The following is a 14,289-nucleotide window of genomic DNA, read 5'->3' as shown; positions in this document are numbered from 1 at the left end:
AGACCAGTTTATACAACCATTATTCAAATTTATGCACCAACCACTAAGGCATAAACAGTATACAAAACATTATAAAGAAAGTAGAAGAAAAACTAGATAACTGGGAGCTCCTAAAAATCAAACACTTATGCTCATCCAAAGACTTCACCAAAAGAGTAAAAAGACTATGTACAGACTGCAAAAAAGTTTTTAGCTATGACATTCCTGATCAGCATCTGATCTCTAAAATCTACATGATACTGGAAAACTCAGCTACAAAAGGACAAGTAACCCAATTACAAAATGGATAAAAGATATGAATAGACACTTCACTAAAGAAGACATTCAGGTAGCTAACAAATATATGAGGAAATATTCACGATCATTAGCCATTAGAGAAATGCAGATCAAAACTAAAATGAGATTTCATCTCACTCCAACTAGGCTGGCATTAATCCAAAAAAACACAAAATAATAAATGTTGGAGAGGCTGTGGAAAGATTGGAACACTTCTATACTGCTGGTGAGAATGTAAAATGGTACAACCACTTTGGAAATGGATTTGGCACTTCCTTAAAAAGCTATTAATAGAACTACCATACAATCCAGCAATCCCACTCCTTGGAATATATCCTAGAGAAATAAGAGCCTTTACACGAACAGATATATGCACATTCATGTTTATTGCAGCACTGTTTACAATAGCAAAAAGATGGAAGCAACCAAGGTGCCCATCAACAGATGAATGGATAAATAAATTGTGGTATATTCACACAGTGGAATTCTACGCATCGATAAAGAACAGTGAGGAATCTGTGAAACATTTCATAACATGCAGGGACCTGGAAGGCATTATGCTGAGTGAAATGAGTCAGTTGCAAAAGGACAAATATTGTATAAGACCACTATTATAAGAACGTGTCAAATAGTTGAAACTGAGAACACATTCTTTTGTGGTTACCAGAGGGGGGAGGGAGGGAGGGTGGGAGACGGGTATTCACTAATTAGATAGTAGATAAGAACTACTTTAGGTGAAGGGAATGACAGCACTCAATACAGGGGAGGTCAGTACAATTGAATTAAACCAAAAGCAAAGAAGTTTCCTGAATAAACTGAATGCTTCGAAGGCCAGCGTAACAGGGGCAGAGTTCTGGGGACCATGGTTTCAGGGAACATCTAAGTCAATTGGCATAATAAAATCTATTAAGAAAACATTCTTCATCCCATTTTGAAGAATGGCGTCTGGGGTCTTAAACGCTAGCAAGCAGCCATCTAAGATGCATCAATTGGTCTCAACCCACCTGGATCAAAGGAGAATGAAGAACACCAAGGACACAAGGTGATTACGAGCCCAAGAGACAGAAACGGCCACATGAACCGGTGAATACATCATCCTGAGACCAGAAGAACTAGATGGTGCCCAGCTACAACTGATGACTGCCCTGACAGGGAACACAACAGAAAAACTCTGAGAGAGCAGGAGAGCAGTGGGATGCAGACCTCAAACTGTCATAAGACCAGACTTAATGGTCTGACTGAGACTAGAAGGACCCTGGTGGTCATGGCCCCCAGACCTGTTGGCCCAGAACAGGAACCATTCCTGAAGCCAACTCTTCAGACATGGATTGGACTGGAAAATGAGTGGGAGAGGGATGCTGATGAGGAGTGAGTTTCTTGGATCAGGTGGACCCTTGAGACTATGTTGGCATCTCCTGCATGGAGGGGAGATGAGAGGGTGGAGGGGATTAGAAGCTGGGGAAATGGACACGAAAAGAGAGAGTGGAGGGAGAGCATGGGCTGCCTCACTAGAGGGAGAGTAATTGGGAGTGTGTAGCTAGGTATATATGGGTTTTTGTGTGAGAGACTGTCTTGATTTTTAAACTTTCACTTAAAGTACAATAAAAATTATTAAAAAAAAAACTGCAAAAAAAAATTCAACTCTCCTTAGTTTACATAAAAGGATACTGAGCTGCCAACTCTGAGATGATGAGTAATCTGAGGATGCAAAGAGCATTTCCAGACCTCCACATCAGTGTTTTTGTGTTGTATTACATTTCCTTCTGTCTTACGAGGTCCATTCCCTACAAAGTTCTTGTCTGAGCCCATTTTGATTTCTTTCTTCTGGAAGGTTTAATTTGTTATGTTTAGTGTTTTATTTTTAATTAAAAACCACCAGCAATTTGGTCCACAACTTCCTTATGGCGTTTTTCACTTCCTTATTCCTGAAAGTGTAAATCACAGGATTGAGCAGGGGAGTTACAATGGTGTAAAATATGGCCACCAGCTTATCGAAGGAAAAAGCAGATGGAGGTCGGGCATATAGAGATATGCATGGGACAAAGAATAAAACCACAACAGAAATGTGAGATCCATAGGTGGCAAGAGCTTTCCTCCGGCCTTCAGAGCTATGTGTTCTTCGCGAGAACAAGATGACACAATAAGAGATAAGCAACAATGAGAAATTTATGATGCAAATAAACCCACTACTGGCAACCACCAAAAGGCCAAGTATGTGAGTGTCAGTGCAGGCAAGCTCCAGTAATGGGTACAAATCACGGAGGAAGTGATTGATGACATTGGGGCCACAGAAGGGCAGCTGGAAAGTAAAGAGAATTTGTATCACAGAATGCAAGAAGCCTCCTGTCCAGGCTACCCCCATCAGGATACCACAGAGCCTCCCGTTCATGAGAGAGAGGTAGAGCAATGGCTTGCAAATGGTAACATAGCGGTCATAAGCCATGGCAGAGAGAATAATTATTTCAGCACCAGCAAATAAATATTCAGCAAAGAGCTGGGTCATGCAGCCCTCGAAGGAGATGGTTTTCCTCCCGTGGAGTGAGTCTACAATCATCTTTGGGGCGAATGCAGAGGAATAGCACACATCCAGGAAGGCCAGAAAGACGTACATGGGGGAGCCCAGGAGTGCTGGGCTGCTGATAATGGTCACCACAATCAGCAAATTGCCCCCAACAGTTGCAAAGTAGGAGAACAAAAATATAACAAATCCTATTTTTTGAACATTTGGATTCTGTGAAAGCCCCAAGAGGACAAACTCAGTTACAAAGCTTTGATTTTGCATGATGTCAGAGGAAAAGGCGGAAGCTACCACAGTGACCTTGAAGAATCTGAAATTATGAGAAAGAGATATTTGTCTCAGAATAGTATATGGTATTAACTAGTCATCAGCGGGTTGGTGCATCCATAAGCAAAGTTATTTTAAGTGCTTCTATTTTTGTTGAGAATATGAAATTAGAAATTTCTTGAAGGTGGTAGTGAGACATCAGGCAGGATTGAGCTTAAATACTTTAAAATAGAGCTTCAGTATGAGGGAAGGGAAACACTCATATGTGGTAGGGATGAAAAAAATTTTTTTTTAATCTAGGTGCTGACTCTGATTAGCCCATATTGGCTACCAAAAGTGACTTGTTGAGAAGGAGTCTGAAACACATCGAAGCTCTGAAGAAAGGAGGACAGTAATGTCTTACTCTTCCCTGTTATTGGCATGGCAAGGCAACAAGCATGACTTGCAAGGGAAATGCATCTCTCACCTGAAGACTGCCTTACCTACAAATAGAAGAAGAGATAACTTGCAGTTTAAGAGGCACTTGGAAATCATACCTATTCTCTCAAATATTTCTTTATAAGTCTGAGCTGAACTGGACATTTATGATGAATTAATTAATTCCTTATAAAAAATAAAGGCCTGTGGAAAAGTGCCTAGCTGTATGCTTAGCAAGTAATAAGTTAAGTGCTGGGTTGATCTTTTAATTCATCATTTTAAAATGAAAACAGAAACTGATAAAAAAAATAATACCTACTTCAAAATGTTGTGCTGATGACTAAGTAAGGCAACGGAAGGAAAGCAATTTCTGAGTGCCTAGTGTCTAGGATACAGTCCATGTTAAGTCTTATTATCTATGTGTTACTGGTAACAAACTCATCGTTTGAGAGGTTATATTCAAAAGAATAACAGAGGTAGATTTGGATTTTCTGGCTCCAAAGCCCAAGTTGGTTCCACTGAATTAATATGGAAAACCAAAAAACCAAAACCAAACCCAGTGCCTTCGAGTCAGTTCCGACTCACAGCGACTCTATAGGGCAGAGTAGAACTGCCCCATAGAGTTTCCAAGGAGCGCCTGGTGGATTCGAACTGCCGACCCTTTTGTTAGGAGCTGTAGCACTTAACCACTACGCCACCATGGTTTCCTTAATATGGAGAGGGATGAGAATTTTTAGGGAGAACTTCAGAGCAAGAATGGCCTTTTTACAGTCTCCATTCACCTCTGAAGGTTAAAATCTTCTGATTCCTTTGTTCATGCATAAATGAGTCACCTAAAGGCAAAGAAACTGCAAATGATTTATAATCAGAGGGTAACGGCCTTATCATATACATTGTTGTTGTTGTTGTTAGGTGCCGTCGAGTGGTTCGGACTCATAGCAACCCTATGCACAACAGAACAAAACACTGCCCGGTCCTGTGCCATTCTTACAATCGTTGTTATGCTTGAGCTCATTGTTGCAGCCACTGTATCAATCCAACTTGATGAGGATATTCCTCTTTTCTGCTGACCCTGTACTCTGCCAAGCATGATGTCCTTCTCCAGGGACTCATCCGTCCTGACAACATGTCCAAAGTAGGTAAAATGCAGCCTCGCCATCCTTGCTTCTGAGGAGTATTCTGGTTGTATATCTTCCAAGACAGATTTGTTTGTTTTTTTGGCAGTCCATAGTATATTCAATATTCTTAGCCAACACCACAATTCAAAGGCGTCAACTCTTCTTCAGTCTTCTTTATTCATTGTCCAACTTTCACGTGCATATGATGCAATCGAAAATACCATGGCTTGGGTCAGATGCACCTTAGTCTTCAGGGTGACATCCTTGCTCTTCAACACTTTGAAGAGGCCTTTTGCAGCAGATTTGCTCAATGCAATGCGTCTTTTGATTTCTTGACTGCTCCTTCCATGGCTGTTGATTGTGGATCCAAGTAAAATGAAATCCTTGACAACTTCAATCTTTTCTCTGTTTATCATGGTGTTGCTCATTGGTCCAGTTGTGATGATTTTTGTTTTCTTTATGTTGAGGTGTAATCCATACTGAAGTCTGTGGTCTTTGATCTTCATGAGTAAGTGCTTCAAGTCCTCTTCACTTCCAGCAAGCAAGGTTGTGTCATCTGCCTAACGCAGGTTGTTAATGAGTCTTCCTCTAATCCTGATGCCCTGTTCTTCTTCATATAGTCCAGCTTCTTGCACTATTTGTTCAGCATACAGATTAAATAGGTATGGTGAAAGAATACAATCCTGACACACACCTTTCCTGACTTTAAACCAATCACTATCCCCTTGTTCTGTCTGAACAACTGCCTCTTGATCCTTGTAAAGGTTCCTCATAAGCACAATTAAGTGTTCTGGAATTCCCATTCTTCTCAGTGTTATCCATAGTTTGTTAAGATCCACACAGTGGAATGTCTTTGCATAGTCAATAAAACACAGGTAAACATCCTTCTGGTATTCTCTGCTTTCAGCCAGGATCCACCTGACATTAGCAATGATACCCCAGGCTCCACATCCTCTTCTGAAACTGGCCTGAATTTCTGGCAGTTCCCTGTCGATGTACTGCTGCAGCCGTTTTTGAATGATCTTCAGCAGAATTTTGCTTGCATGTGATATTAACGATATTGTTCTGTAATTTCCACATTTGGTTGGATCACCTTTCTTGGGAATAGGCATAAATATGGATCTCTTCCAATCAGTTGGCCAGAAAGCTGTCTTCCATATTTCTTGGCATAGATGAGTGAGCACCTCCAGTGTTGCATCTGTTTGTTGAAACATCTCAGTTGATATTCCATCAATTCCTGGAGCCTTGTTTTTTGCCAATGCCTTCAGAGCAGCTTGGACTTCTTCCTTCAGTACCATCAGTTCTTGATCATACGACACCTCTTGAAATGGTTGAATATCGACTAATTCTTTTTGGTATAAGGACTCTGTGTATTCCTTCCATCTTCTTTTGATGCTTCCTGCATCATTTAATATTTTCCCCATGGAATCCTTCACTATTGCAACTCGAGGCTTGAATATTTTCTTCAGTTATTTCAGCTTGAGAAACGCTGAGCGTGTTCTTCCCTTTTGGTTTTCCATCTCCAGGTCTTTGCCCATATTAATTGCACATGATAATTGCTGGTGATTGGAATGCAAAAGTTGGAAACAAAGAAGAAGGATCAGTAGTTGGAAAATATGGCCTTGGGGATAGAAACAATGCTGGAGATCCAATGATAGAATTTTGCAAGACCAAGGACTTCTTCATTGCAATTGCCTTCTTTCACCAACATAAACAGAGACTATACACGCGCACCTCACCAGATGGAACACCCAGAAATCAAATTGACTACATCTGTGGAAAGAGACGATGGGAAAGCTCAATATCATCAGTCAGAACAAGGCCAGGGGCCAACTGTGGAACAGACCCTCAACTGCTCATATGCAAGTTCAAGCTGAAACCGCAGAAAATCAGAACAAGTCCACGAGAGCCAAAATATGACCTTGAGTATATCCCACCTGAATGTAGAGACCATCTGAAGAATAGATTTGATGCATTGAACACTAGTGACTGAAGACCAGACAAGTTGTGGAATGACATCAAGGACATCATCCATGAAGAAAGCAAGAGGTTACTGAAAAGACAGGAAAGAAAGAAAACACCAAGGCGGATGTCAGAGGAGAACCTGAAACTTGCTCTTGAGCGTCAAGCAGCTAAAGCAAAAGGAAGAATTGATGAAGTAAGAGAACTGAACAGAAAATTTCAAAGGGCCTCTCGAGAAGACAAAATAAAGTATTATAATGACGTGCAAAGAGCTGGAGATCTATACATACTCATCATAAAACCAAAAAAAAAAAAGCTGCTGAGGAATCAATTCTGACTTAAAGCAACACTCTAGGACAGAGTAGAGCTGCCCCCATTGGATTTCCAAAGAGTGGCTGGTGAATTCAAAATGCTGACCTTTGGGTTATCAACCGAGCTCTTAACCATACACATAATATACAGATATAAATTGACAGCAACTATGAGTCAACCAGACAATTACATCAACTCCTGACTTCATTTTCCATAGGTAGACACAGCTTTGAAGGATGACTGTGTCCTCCTCACCTGTACACAGAGTAGAAGTTTATCAGTCAAACAGTTTACATAATTATGTTTGATGCACATAGATGAATGTACACTTTTATTCTAAAAGTGAAATCAGGTGGGGGAAGTTTTACAACAAAAAGTGATGCAGTGACATTTCTAAAAATAAAATTTTGGAAGTGTCCAAAATGTTCACTATGAGTAGGAACTGACTTGGTGACACCTAACAACAACAAAGATGAATAAAAGAATAGTGGGGCTTATTGTGAGAATTATCAATGAACTGATTTTGATGAATGTCACTTAGATTAAAGAATAAAATTAACAAATATTCAATAGTATAGGTTAATGTCTTCTGTTCTCTTGCTTTAAAACAGCCATTTCCTTATGTTCCCGGTAGCCTAGACAACTCAAAATTGTGGCAGTACTATTAACTCCATATGCAGCTACAAGCTGTCACCCAGAAAACAAGAATATTAAACAAACCCAAAAAGGTCCTTAGATCTGTCAACAACCATTTATTAAAAATGAAAAAATATCAATATATGAGCCAACAGTGGTCAGTTTAGCCAAGGACCAAAGCAAGAGAGGCAATGAAGTGATACAAGTAAGAACATCAACTCTAGACTCATACAGGCTTGGGTTCAAATCCAAGCTCTTCTATTTAGTTATGTCTCATGGAACAAGTTACTTAAAACCCTTGGTTTACACGATTCTGGTGATTATAAGAATGTCTATTGATAGAATCAGATAACAGAATACACATAAAAATGATCAATAGGAGATCAAGCCCCCAGACCACTGACACAGAGAAGAATTACCAAGATTTTTATTTATAATTCCCACATTATCATGAACAGGGCTAGTAAGTGCTTTTAATGATAAGCTCTTTGACTCAACCTTTTATTTAACAATGTAAATGATTTCATTTGGTCACAGTGTAGATATGCTAATTTTTAATGCATAGAATTTTTAAATAAACTTTGTAGTCCTTTAGTATCTCTCAAACTCACATGAATCCACTTCTACTCAGGTAGTTTCTTTAGACAAAGAACTTTAAATTGAATCTATATTAATAATTAAATAAATCTTAATCTTTTCATTTCCCCTATATGGGGAGTTCTAAGAGTAATGCAGTTTTAGAACTAAAAAGCGCTTTAAAAAAAAAAAAAGCGCTTTAGATATAAACAAATCAGCCCCCTCTGCTTTTAGATCAAAAGAATTTCCAAAATTAGTATTAAAATGTTTATAATGGAGAATACAATGTCCTCATGGCTTATGATCACAAAGTCCATGATTTTAAGTCATTTAAAAGTTAATTGTCCTGTATTGAGTCCTAGAACAGGAAAAAAGGACAGTAGTGAAAGAAGTAGTGAATTATGAATAAAGTCTGCAATTAAATTAACAGTAATATCCCAAGGTCTGTTTCATAGATTTTCCAAATGAACTCAGGGTTACATGAGATGTTAACATTAGGTGGAGCTAGGTGAGGAGTACACAATAACTCCCTACAGAATCTGAGCAACTTCTCTCTAAATTTAAAATTACTCAGGATTAAAACCTTTTTTAAAAAAGAAAAAGGTAATGACTTTGTTTCTGCTGTCAAAAACGTAGCCATCCCAGCTTCATCATGGAACAGCCATGCGCCCTTGAACGAAACACTCAGCCTCAGTGTTCTCACCTATAAAGTAGGGAGAGTAACACTTGTTCAAGCTGCCTCACTTAAGAGAGTCCAATAAGAAGGTTAATAGGACAGTGACTGGCAAAGTATGAAGCTTTAAACACGTGAAAGAGTGATGTCGGAATTATTTTCAAGCAGTGACTACACACACAGAGTGAGCTAGAAAATTGACTCTGCCTCAAGAATAAATTATACGTTGTTAAAATCACTTTAAAAAAAAATTATACTCCTTGCTAAATTGCAAAGAAACTGTTTCCATTCGTGTAATCCTTTTGGAAAACAATTTAGTAAATATTTCTGACTTTTAAACACCTTTGTATCATGTATACTAGTTACCCGAACTCTAAACAATTATTCTAAAAGTGAGATGAGGTGGAGGAAGTTTTATAACAAAAGGTGATGCAGTGTCACTTATAAAAATAAAATTTTAAAGAAATGCCCAAAATGTCCAATAACAGTAAGATGTTTACGTAAATCAGACTACTTCAAATTAATAGGGCATGACACTGTGAATAAAATGCTAATGATAATAGACAGACATGGAAGGTGAAGTATTTTTACAGTATGTTAAATGAGAAAAGCAGGAGAAAATTTTAACATTCACGCCTATTTGTATAAAAAAAATAGCCATATTAATATCATTTTAAAATCTAGACGGGAACACATGAAAATGGTAGAGATTTTTTCCTTTTCATTATGTATGTTTATATACTTATAAGGATATTTCAAATAGTTATAATCAAGGTTAAACCCACAACACCATATTTTCCATCAACTAAACAGTTCATAAAAAGGAGGTGGGATCTGGGGATTACTTCATAAACTAATATAATTTGTTTGTGTAAGTAGAATTATGATGCTAACACAATAGGGGTTAGACTATTACGTTAAAATGTTACAATTGTTATAAATTTTCCATAAATAGCCATACCATGAGGTAAGCCTTACCCAGCTCCTACACTCACTCTGATATCAATTTTAAATTCATATCTCCTTCTAAGGAAGCAGTTTATTCTGTCCACACTTCTCTGAGAGGATTCCATGGTCTCTTCTTTCTTGATAGCCATACACAGCATGAGAGATTGCTTAGGGCCCCCCAAGGCCAGCTGTGAACTGTGTGCTCTGGGACATCTCTTGGGACTGTGATATTGGACGTTTTCCTCGCAGCCCCAAATTGCCCCCATGACCACTATTTCCAACCTATTAGTTTGAATATGAAACAGCAAAATTAATTCTAATACTAACCATTGAAAAACAATAGAAACTTCTGTTTCAACTTTGAAGTATATATAACATTCAAAGCTATGTGCAGATTTAGTACTAAGGTTGTCGGTATAAGCAGTGTTTTTGTTATTGTCTTTCATGCAATAGAGATATAAACGTATATTTTAGAATCCTTTAAATGTTCATATATGTGTATATAAGTCATACCTGCATATGTATATGCATAGGTAAATAAACATGGTTACTATAAATTAAAAGAATAGATTTAAATTCCATTCTTAATCATCCTCCCTGTTGTTTCTTAGTCCACTGTGTTTTTGATCCAGATTATTATTATCACTTATTTCAGCAATAATTATACGTTGTCTGTCTACCTAAGCATATTCCCTTCCCTAATAGCGTGGGAAATCTCTTCACTTTGCAGATGCTTTTCTCTCTTTCAGTGTTGCTCCACTGGTTTCTCTAAACATCTCATCTTATACTCTATTCCTGGACTTAAAAAAAATACTAACCCCTCTCTCCACCTGTATACTTCCTGATGGATACCTGAGCCTTATTTGTTTTCTCTTAGTAGTTTAGTTTATTTTGGGAGAGAGACGCAAGGTGCCCCAACTAGCACCACAGCAGTTCAGAGCTTCAGTCATTTAGACATTTTTGAACAATTCTGAGACAGAAACCTAGTGCTACCTATGACATCAAACACACTTAGGAAAAATTTCAAAGTCAAGGCTCTGCTCTGTGATTTGAATAAATCATATTTCCTTACTGTCAATGCCCTGCCCTGAAATATTTCTGGAAACATTAAAGGAGATATTATATATAGGAGCTGCGTAAATGAAAAAGCAGCACTCAAGATACCAGGCTCCTATAACAGTATACTTTAAAATCTCAGACAAATCCCACTTTTCAGCCTAAAACTCCAGGATGGGCAGAGTATTAGGGGAGAAATGATAAATGAGAATATATTCAGAAAGCATAAATAAAATGCCATATCGAGAGCTAGGAAAAAATATGAACTTCTTGCACTTTTAAGTTATTTGGATTTAACTTGAAGATGACAAGCTGAAGACAGATCTAGTTTCATTAGATTTTAAGTAATTGGTACTGTCAACCCAGAAAAAGGTTTCTATTACTTTAGCTGTTATTTGTGCAGCATTAGTTGTGCGTTACTTCTTATGTTTCCACAAACTTTGCTAATACCATTATCCCCTTTATAAATGAGGTACCTGAGAACCAGAGAGATGATGTAACTAGCCCAAGTGTGCACGTCATTGATAAACCCATGTATTATACTTGGTAGCCTGAATGCTACACTCATACTTTAAGTGCTACATTACACTTTGAAACTCCCTCAGAAAATGCAAAATTGTGAATTATAAATCTCACCATGTATCAGTTCCTTGAAAACTCTGGTGATGGCAATCTCATATTCCTCATCGAGAAAAGTCCATTCAGTGGCTGGATAAAAGGTGCAGGTTGTTCCCAAGCCTTTTTTCTACACCTGAAAGAGAGAGAAAGAGCTTCACAGGCACACAAGGTGGAGAATATTCCCCACAGCTTCTCAAGTGCTGCCTTCAACGTGGTCTCAGGGAACAAAAAATAAAGATTCAAAAGTTTTCTACTTTAGTTCCAGCTAGAATTTAAAGAAGTTTCCCAGAGAGGACATGAACCTATAGTACTGTCTCTCAGTTGCCCCCTGGGGTGTGAAAATTTCCCAACAGTATGAGTCTGCAAGACATGGTTTTATGTGGTCTGACTTGCTTAACTGTTTGCAAAACTTTTATGTCCCTGAGTAATTAGGTTTTTTTTTTCTCCTGCCTTTTCTTTTTTTAGCTGTTCTTGAGTTTCTATTTGAAGGTGCTTACATTTCCCTTTATGTTCAGGAAGAGAACACTGTGTATGCTGGGATGGAAATGCCTATGTTCTTATTAAAAGCAAGAGCTGAGTTCTGGGATAAGGCACAGCATCAATCCATGAGGATAGCATATCTAGTTCTCAGGTTTGGGGACCAATGAATGCTTATTAAAGAATAATACATTTCGTGTATAAATATGCAAAAATGTATAAAAACCAACCAAACCAAACCCAGTGCCATCGAGTCGATTCCGACTCATAGCGATTCTAGAGGACAGGGTAGAACTGCCCCATAGAGTTTCCAACGAGCACCTGGCAGATTCGAACTGCCAACTCTTTGGTTAGCAGCCATAGCACTTAACCACCTTGCTACCAGGGTTATAGATTAATACAAATATTATCTCTTTTTCTCAATAACTGATCCCTATTTTCCATGACTTTGAAACCAAGAGCCTGGTTTCTGACTCTGAGTGGAACAAATGGTTAACACACTTAGCTACTAACCCAAAACTTTGAAGTTCAATCCACATCTAGGCACCTCAGAAGAAAGACCTGGCCATCTACTTCCACAAAATCAGTTCTTGAAAACCCTATGATGTACAGTTCTTCTCAGACACATACGGGTTCCCCGTGAGGCAGATTAGACTTGATAGCAACTGTTTTTGTTTTTGTTTTCTAAGAATTTTTTCTCTTTTCCTTTAATTGGAAAAGAATGAATGACAGATCCATAGAAGTTTGAGGGGAAGCCTGGTTTTGACCCATAAGGCCACTTCAGAAAGGGGTCAAAACAGTTTGTTGCTCCATGTAATCTTTAAACATTTTACTTTACCTATTTATATGGCTATTCATACCCCACAAAAGATGCAAAATTGAAGTGATTCATCAGAAAAGTCAAGGCCTAGAAGCACCTTCACATCAGTTGCCTATGGGATTAAAGAATGTGTGTTGTTTTCTTTTTATTAAAATATTAGATGTCTGCCTCAACCAGAAGAACTGGCCAATATGGACCACACATACTGTGATACAGACAGAAATCCCCAGGGAACTGCCTGAGTCACGGCATGGAGCCTGTGGAAGGTCTGGGTGATCTGGCTAGGCAGCAGCAAGAGGGGCGCTCAAGGTAAAGAATGTCTTCTCCACTCTCAACACCCTCAGTCAGAGCATGGACAGGTGAGAGCTGATAAGGGCCCACACACACAGCACAAGGCCAAGGAGTAGCAGGGGACCATTTTTATCCCAGAGCCCTGAACATGTGCTATGTCGCCCAAACTTAGCATGTCAGCACCACTCTGGTAACTCAGTGTGGTGCAATCCTGTGAAAAAAATAAATGTCCAACCTGCAATAATCATTTGCTTGCCAGATGACCCAATTGGAGCTGGGGTCCCAGCCACAGGACTTGGCATAACATCATTGGGGCTGAATAAGAGCTTATGGAGGCTGCTGGTTGACCCCATGGATGGGCTAGAGTATGGAAGAGCAACTTGAAAAGGAGAAATAGGAAGGGGTCCATGCAGTCAAGTCCAGGTTGGGGAGCCTCATCTGGAAAGCACCTCCAGCTTCCCAATACTGGGCATTGGAGAGCTTAGAAAATTTTCAGAAGACACTCCAAAGTGTGGAAGCAAGGATAGTGTTCTGCTGGCCCAGGTCTAAGGGTAACACATTGCTGTCATTTTGATACCATACTGCTCTCTAAAATACCAGTTCTCTAAATCTATGAACATAAAGTGACAATTGATGCAATTTATAGAGTCAGGGGAAAGATAATTGTTCCAGACAGAGGGAATAGCTTATGAATGCACAGTCCCTATGGAAAGAACATGACTCGTCACTAAGAGGAACAGAAAGGGGCCACATGGACTGGAAGATCAGTCAGAGGTTGTCTATGAGAGAGGAGTTCAGAGAGGTACGAGAGCAGCAAGATTACTGCAGCCTGATCTTCAGCAACCGTAATGTTTTAACTTACCCTGAATGACATGGAGTGCAGTTGCAGTCATGATATGATCTTATTTATGGTTTTAAATCATTTCTCTGTGCTGAGGGTAGAGTATTGGGGTAGAGGGTTCAAAGATAAAAGCAGGGAGACTATGTAGGAGGTAATTGCAATAATCCAGGTGATTACAATGATGGCTTGGAATTAGGTGACAGCTCCCAAAATGATAAGAAGCTCTTGAATTTGGGATACATGTTAAAGTTAAAGCCAACAGGATTTCTGGATAGAGTGGATGTGGGGAATGAAAAAATACAAATAGATCAAATGTGCCAACAGTCAAGATGAAGGATGACATAGGTGGAATCAATCTGGGGATGGGAGCAGAACCAGGAATACAGCTTTGAATTTGTTCAGTTTGAGATATCTATTTGTCATTTAGATGGAGATACCATGAAAGCAGGTGGATGTCCAGATTTCAAACTCAAGGAAGATTCT

The 14,289-nt window shown here is 38.9% G+C and overlaps 1 protein-coding gene across 1 annotated transcript; it reads right to left on the bottom strand.

The window, feature by feature from the left end:
- Positions 1–1,725: 1,725 nt before the first annotated feature.
- LOC100672215 (olfactory receptor 4C15-like) lies at positions 1,726–3,084 on the bottom strand. Its single transcript, XM_010602681.3, has one exon. The coding sequence runs from the start codon at positions 3,056–3,058 to the stop codon at positions 2,138–2,140; it is 921 nt and encodes a 306-aa protein (XP_010600983.2). The 5' UTR covers positions 3,059–3,084; the 3' UTR covers positions 1,726–2,137.
- Positions 3,085–14,289: the final 11,205 nt, after the last annotated feature.

This window comes from Loxodonta africana, unplaced genomic scaffold (assembly GCF_030014295.1).
Source record: "Loxodonta africana isolate mLoxAfr1 unplaced genomic scaffold, mLoxAfr1.hap2 scaffold_85, whole genome shotgun sequence".
Lineage (NCBI taxonomy): Eukaryota > Metazoa > Chordata > Mammalia > Proboscidea > Elephantidae > Loxodonta > Loxodonta africana.
The sequence above is the reverse complement of the archived record's forward strand: the minus strand, read 5'-3'. Positions and strand labels throughout refer to the sequence as shown.

What these genes read in the sequence shown, in the direction of transcription:
- LOC100672215 (XM_010602681.3), bottom strand. Translation starts at nt 3,058, where the DNA reads ATGCAAAATCAAAGCTTTGTAACTGAGTTTGTCCTCTTGGGGCTTTCA.